General features: G+C 43.4%; 1 protein-coding gene across 1 annotated transcript in view; it reads left to right on the forward strand.

Moving 5' to 3' along the window:
* unc13d (unc-13 homolog D (C. elegans)) overlaps positions 1–6,613 on the forward strand; it is a 68,760-nt gene extending 62,147 nt beyond the window's left edge. Inside the window, exons 30-34 of the mRNA XM_060940310.1 lie at positions 114–197; positions 817–937; positions 1,359–1,482; positions 1,726–1,928; positions 5,937–6,613. Coding sequence (XP_060796293.1) covers positions 114–197; positions 817–937; positions 1,359–1,482; positions 1,726–1,928; positions 5,937–6,040 — 636 coding nt within the window. The 3' untranslated portion in view covers positions 6,041–6,613. The remainder of the gene's footprint in view (positions 1–113; positions 198–816; positions 938–1,358; positions 1,483–1,725; positions 1,929–5,936) is intronic.

Here is a 6,613-nt window from a genome sequence, read left to right on the forward strand (position 1 = left end):
TTCAGTGCTAAATGATGAGCATATAGTCGATATGGTGGTGTGAAATTGTGAAAGATAACTTTAGAATAAATGATAATTATAACTGACGACTGAGTTTCTATCCTTCGCTCCAGGCTCTGCATAACCAACTGATGCTCAACTCCATGAGCTGCCAGCAACTGATGGAAAAGTTTTTTGAGAAGAAAGTGTGGGAGCAGGTAGGGTGTGTTTACTAATGGAGTTATAACTCTCTCTCTCTGTGTTTGTGTGTGTGTGAGAGAGAGAGAGATTTTTTTGCCTTTATTTTGCACTATATTGCCTTTACTTTGTATTATTTCTTCCACCTATTTATTGTTGTAATTTGGCATTCATGGTGGACAGCAAACTAAGAATTTCATTGTGCAAGAGGACATGTTCCTTACCGTGCATATGACAATAAACACTTTGAATTGAATTGAGAGAGAGAGAGAGAGAGAGAGAGAGAGAGAGAGAGATAGAGAGATAGATAGATACAGAAACAGAGAGACAGGCAGATACAGAGGGAGAGAGAGAGAGATAGATTGGCAGATACAGAAAGAGAGAGAGACAGAGATGCAGACAGAGAGAGAGACAGACAGAGACACAAACAGACAGAGAGAGAAAGAGACAGACAGACACGGAGAGACAGAGAGAGAGAGAGAGAGAGAGAGAGACTTATTATTAGTTACTAAGTGCCTTTAGTTTTATATTTCCTCAACTGCATTTGTCAGAATTTTTTTATCTGAGCACAGAGCTGTAAACGATGATATTTTCTGTAAGTTGCCAACTTCCCAAACAGAATATTTGTGTTCTCAACAGAAAGTGTGTCACGGTGAGAAATACGGCGCAGTAACGCTCATCACCTCGTTCAAGCGCTCCGAGTCGAAACTGTACGTGGAAGTGCTGAATGCAGTGAACCTCATCCCCCTCGACTCCAACGGTACACAGCGATGCAGCATGAGCCTGCTTTCAGAGTTAAACAGCACACAGCAACACCAAGAGATGTTTTATCAAACGCCATATTGGTCCTTCTGGACAGAAACACGATACAAACCTTATCTTTCTTTCAACGTTAGGAGTCAGAGTTCTGCTCAGAGAACATTTTACTGGAAATGATCAGGATGATGTTTATGGCAAGCTCACTTCCTCACCACTTAAATTTAGTATAACCGTGCAATTCCAGCACATTGAAGTCATGGAAATGTACTTTTTCTCATTTTTGCTCATCATCATTACAGTGAGAGAAAGAGAGAGAGAGAGAGAGAGAGCATTTACTCCTTTGTTCAGGTAGAACTGATCTGAGTCTCATGCTCCTATCCAGGACAAGAGTGACAGTGATTTTTTTTTTCTTTACTCTTCAGGTTTCAGTGACCCGTTTGTTCAGCTGTCTCTGGAGCCAAGGCATATTTTCCCACAGGTGGAGCCACGATCGACTAAGGTCAAGACCCGTGACCTCAACCCGCTGTTTGAGGAGTGCTTTGAGTTGTAAGTAAATCCTTTAAGTAAAATCTTTAATAAGGACAAGTTTACTGGATTTGGTAAGAGGAAAAGTAATCTTGAACAAGGGTGCCAATAATTATACTTCCGACTGTATGCTACAGATGGGTAGAGATTTATTTTTAAATAAAGGGCATTTCTTTGATACATGTAAAATGTCCACTGTAGTCCTGTGTGTGTTGGTTTAGTGCTCATGGTGTTAATTGACCTCCTGTGCTGCGGGGGGCGCAGTGCTGTGTCTTTAGAGCAGTGTCAGTCGCCCGGAGCATGCCTGTTGGTGACGGTGCTGGACTATGATGCCCTGCGCAGTGACGACTTCGAAGGAGAGGCGTTTCTCTCTCTGAAGGCGGTGCCTGGAGTTGCAGGAGGAGGAGGAAGCACAGACCCCAACCCTGCTCAGATCCGCCTCCCTCTGATGCACCCCAAACCGAACAGTACGAATTTCCTTTCCTTAATTACGCTTACGCATGTGCTGACGGCTCGGTCACATTAATTATCTCTACAAGGCAAATTCACATTGTCCCAGGTGCAACAGGAAAGTGTTCACAAGTTAGTCCAAGGAAACAAATCTGGCTGTGCTCTGGGGGTGGGAGGGGCATGCTCTCGCTCACCTGTCAATCACAGTGACATGAGCCAATTGTAGGTACCAGCGAGCTCATGCTTTCCTCAGAGTTATGGTGTCTCACGCAGCAGTTCACAAAGATGCAGTTGGCTGTTTTCATGTGTCTCAGAGGAAACGCGTCTTCGTCCCTTCACCCCTTCGCCCCATTGCCCCGCCCAGTTATTAGCGGTCATCTTATAGGAGAGACCTGACACAGCCTTCATCACAAAGAATAAATCAATAAAGTGACTCAGCTTTGCAATGGACACAAGCGATGTTATTTTAAATTTGAACAAAAATAATAAAATAAGGAAATTTAGAACACAGGTTTTCTCATATCGGCTTCTCAGTGGCCATTTTTTTCACAACATAATATTCTGTGTTGTTATTTACAGTATTGTCTGATTATTTACACGACACAAGAGTAAGATTTTTAAAGCGGCTCGACTTGGAACACAAAATGGGACCTTTGGGTTCTCACTGGTTTTACTGGATTCTTTTCAAAAGTATTATTTTTTTATGATATAAAATAGTCAGGTAGTTTTTTAAACTGAGGTAATTAACAGTTATTCCACAAAATCGAGTCGTGCAGGAGCTGATAGCCGAGTTGTCTATAAGCCATGTACGATAAGATTGAGTGGAATAACTGTTTTATTCTATCCACATTCACTGGATTTTGAGAAACAGAGCATTTTTATTTTGCAAATTCGATAAATAAAAACTTTATACAAAACGTCTGACAAAATAATTTCCTCTTAGAGTGTAAACAAACCGGCGAAATGACAGGAGCAGTTTGTGAAAAATGCAATAATAATTCTTGAAAAATAAAAAAGTTACATTCTTACCCAGGGCTTTGAACCGGTTCAAGGAACGAAAACGAAAACCGGGAACTTTTTCTATTTCACATGGAACAGAAACGAAACCAGAAACTTTATTACTTTTGATGTTCCGGAACAGAAACGCTTATTAAAAATAATGGTAACCGGTTAATACCGGTTTTTATTTCGTTCCTCAAAGTTTCCGTAGCCTACAAATAAAAAAAGTCATTCTTCTCCTGCACAAGTTTCTATGACCCGCTGGGGTTCACTTCCTGTGTGACGTTCGCTGACTGAATGGAGAGAGCGGGAAGGTGGACTACTATCACGTCTCCATGTGATAATAAGTGAGTAAGTGCATTACTGAGTGTCTGAGCAAAGAAGAGCCTGAACGTTGCAACCTCCCTATTGGCTGTTTGTAAAAATGTATCAATTGTTGCCCTTCCCACGGGAATCATCGCGGGCTCGAGAGACGAGACCTGACGAGTTAGTTCGTTGGTAGCAGAACAAAATGTCTGGACACAAATCGGGTTTTCAGAAAAGGAAAGAAAATAAACGGAGGGTCGAAAATACAAAAAAGGAGGCAGAAAATGCAAAACGAGTTTTAAGGTAGGACAAATGGTTACTTTTCTGAGGCAGCCCGCCGTGGCTGCCTGCAGGCTTATTGATTATAGCCCATTTAGTTAAAATAGTTGATATAAAATGTTTATAGTTATGTGATGGTTGTCTTGATTTAGACTGGTGTTTTTTTTTTTTTTGGGGGGGGGGGGTTGCGCGATGTTGCACCCGGGTCCAGATTAGGGCAGAACCGGCCCTGGCTACATTTCAGGTGTAGTTTGTTTTATGTATGTATGTACTTGCGTAGACGTGTACTTGGTCTTCCAATATGGCGCCTAACAAAATCTCGCGGCGCGGTGACGTCATGCGGTAGCCCTCTATAGGGCCTGACTAGCCTTTGGTAACACACTAAACGAATTATCTTTCATTTTTGGCACTTTTTCTGTTTGTGTAGATGGGAAGACATACTGAGAATCCAAATCGCCAACATTTGAAATAATAATTGTTTTGAATTATTTCTTGTCTTATTTAATGAAGGTTGTAATAGAATTAGCCTACATTTGGCTTAAGCTGGATGAGACAGAGACATAATTTTATAACCATTTGTTAAACCGCTGACAGGGAACGTAATTAACCGTTCCGGGAACGAAATTTTTTTGTTCTAACCGGTTCGGGAACGTCTATTTAATGGTGGAACCCAAAACCGGAAACGTTAAAATTCCGTTTCTGTTCGGAACGAACCAATCGGAAAAAAATTCTGGTTCAAAGCCCTGTTCTTACCATCAAATACTTTCATTGTATATTTTGTTGCTTTGTATTGTTGTGGTTTTGTTTTTGAGGAGGGTTTTTATTTCGTCCTCGGTTGGTTCAGCAACACGCTCCGCCATTTTGTTTTTCTCTACTCACGGTATATGAGCTGATATCCTAGTAGTAGAGTAGCCAATCAGAGCGCGCGATTGCTCATATCCAGTGAACGTGGATAGAATCTCATCTCATCTCATTATCTCTAGCCGCTTTATCCTGTTCTACAGGGTCGCAGGCAAGCTGGAGCCTATCCCAGCTGACTACAGGTGAAAGGCGGGGTTCACCCTGGACAAGTCGCCAGGTCATCACAGGGCTGACACATAGACACAGACAACCATTCACACTCACATTCACACCTACGGTCAATTTAGAGTCACCAGTTAACCTAACCTGCATGTCTTTGGACTGTGGGGGAAACCGGAGCACCCGGAGGAAACCCACGCGGACACGGGGAGAACATGCAAACTCCGCACAGAAAGGCCCTCGCTGGCCACGGGGCTCGAACCCGGACCTTCTTGCTGTGAGGCGACAGCGCTAACCACTACACCACCGTGCCACCCCCGTGGATAGAATAATTAAAGTTAACAGACTGATACAAGGGGCGGCACGGTGGTGTAGTGGTTAGCGCTGTCGCCTCACAGCAAGAAGGTCCTGGGTTCGAGCCCCGGGGCCGGCGAGGGCCCTTCTGTGCGGAGTTTGCATGTTCTTCCCGTGTCCGCGTGGGTTTCCTCCGGGTGCTCCGGTTTCCCCCACAGTCCAAAGACATGCAGGTTAGGTTAACTGGTGACTCTAAATTGACCATAGGTGTGAATGTGAGTGTGAATGGCTGTGCGTCAGCTTGTCAACTTGTCCAGGGTGTACCCCGCCTCTCACCCATCGTCAGCTGGGATAGGATCCAGCTCGCCCGTGACCCTGCACAGGATAAGCGGTTACGGATAATGGATGGATGGGATTTTTTTTTTTAACATCTTCACTGGAGGCGGCACGGTGGTGTAGTGGTTAGCGCTGTCGCCTCACAGCAAGAAGGTCCGGGTTCGAGCCCCGTGGCCGGCGAGGGCCTTTCTGTGTGGAGTTTGCATGTTCTCCCCGTGTCCGCGTGGGTTTCCTCTGGGTGCTCCGGTTTCCCCCACAGTCCAAAGACATGCAGGTTAGGTTAACTGGTGACTCTAAATTGAGCGTAGGTGTGAATGTGAGTGTGAATGGTTGTCTGTGTCTATGTGTCAGCCCTGTGATGACCTGGCGACTTGTCCAGGGTGTACCCCGCCTTTCACCCGTAGTCAGCTGGGATAGGATCCAGCTCGCCTGCGACCCTGTAGAAGGATAAAGCGGCTAGAGATAATGAGATGAGATCTTCACTGGAGGGAAGCCTTAAATTGTCCCTAACAGAGAGCTTACCAATGAGTGAAACACTTAGAAAAAATATTAACCTTCCAAAGAACCCTTCAGGAACCAAATGTGCTTGTTTTTTTTTTAAAGTACTTTTCAAGGTTTGTATACATTGTTGCATTAATGTGATTTATCTGAGAAAGCTAGAATCCTTCATCATCCTGGGGGGGGGGGTATGGAAAGCACTGAGATGTTTAAGAAAGGGGAAATGCTGGATAAACTACTACTTTATTATTATTATGACATGTTAACAGAAAGCTTTCTCTGGGTGTTTCCAGGTGACTCGACCCTGAAGATGCTCGAGGGCAGAAAGGGCGAGCGAGAAGCTCAAGCCTTCGTCAAACTGCGCAGACAGCGAGAGCGCAAATCTCAAGAGGCCTGACATCGTGGAAATGAGAAGAATAGGCGAGACAGGTTTTGGAAATGATCATCCCTGTGGTTATTGTTCTGTATTTATCTGCATGCATTTATGTGATGGTGTTTATTAGATAGTGTTGTAAGTGAATTATTTTAAAACACTGGTCCTTAAGTCTGGCCCCTGGAACACCAATGCCTTGTACATTTTAATTACTCCACATCCATGTGTAAAACAAATCCCATTTAAATAGGGCTTTAGTTACATATTTTAACCTTTTATTTTGTATTTGTTGAAATTCTCATGTGTAGTAATGTCACACACACTGCAGCTGTGGTGGACGGAAGGTTTCTGAACTCAAACACACTCATTCATGAACAGCGTGATGAGGAGGAGAGGTGTGTGTGTGTGAGGAGAGAAAACAGAACATGATGAAAGGCGGGACATTGTTACTCCAGGACTGTGATTAGGAATCATTTTTCTAAAGTATTTTAATTAATTATTATATTAATACAAATGGTATTGTGACATAAAATCTCTCTGGGTTTTCCTGTATAGTGTGTCTGTACTTTTAAGTAAAGTTTTGCTATAAATATACAA

The sequence above is a fragment of the Neoarius graeffei genome, chromosome 14 (genome assembly GCF_027579695.1).
Source record: "Neoarius graeffei isolate fNeoGra1 chromosome 14, fNeoGra1.pri, whole genome shotgun sequence".
Classification (NCBI taxonomy): domain Eukaryota; kingdom Metazoa; phylum Chordata; class Actinopteri; order Siluriformes; family Ariidae; genus Neoarius; species Neoarius graeffei.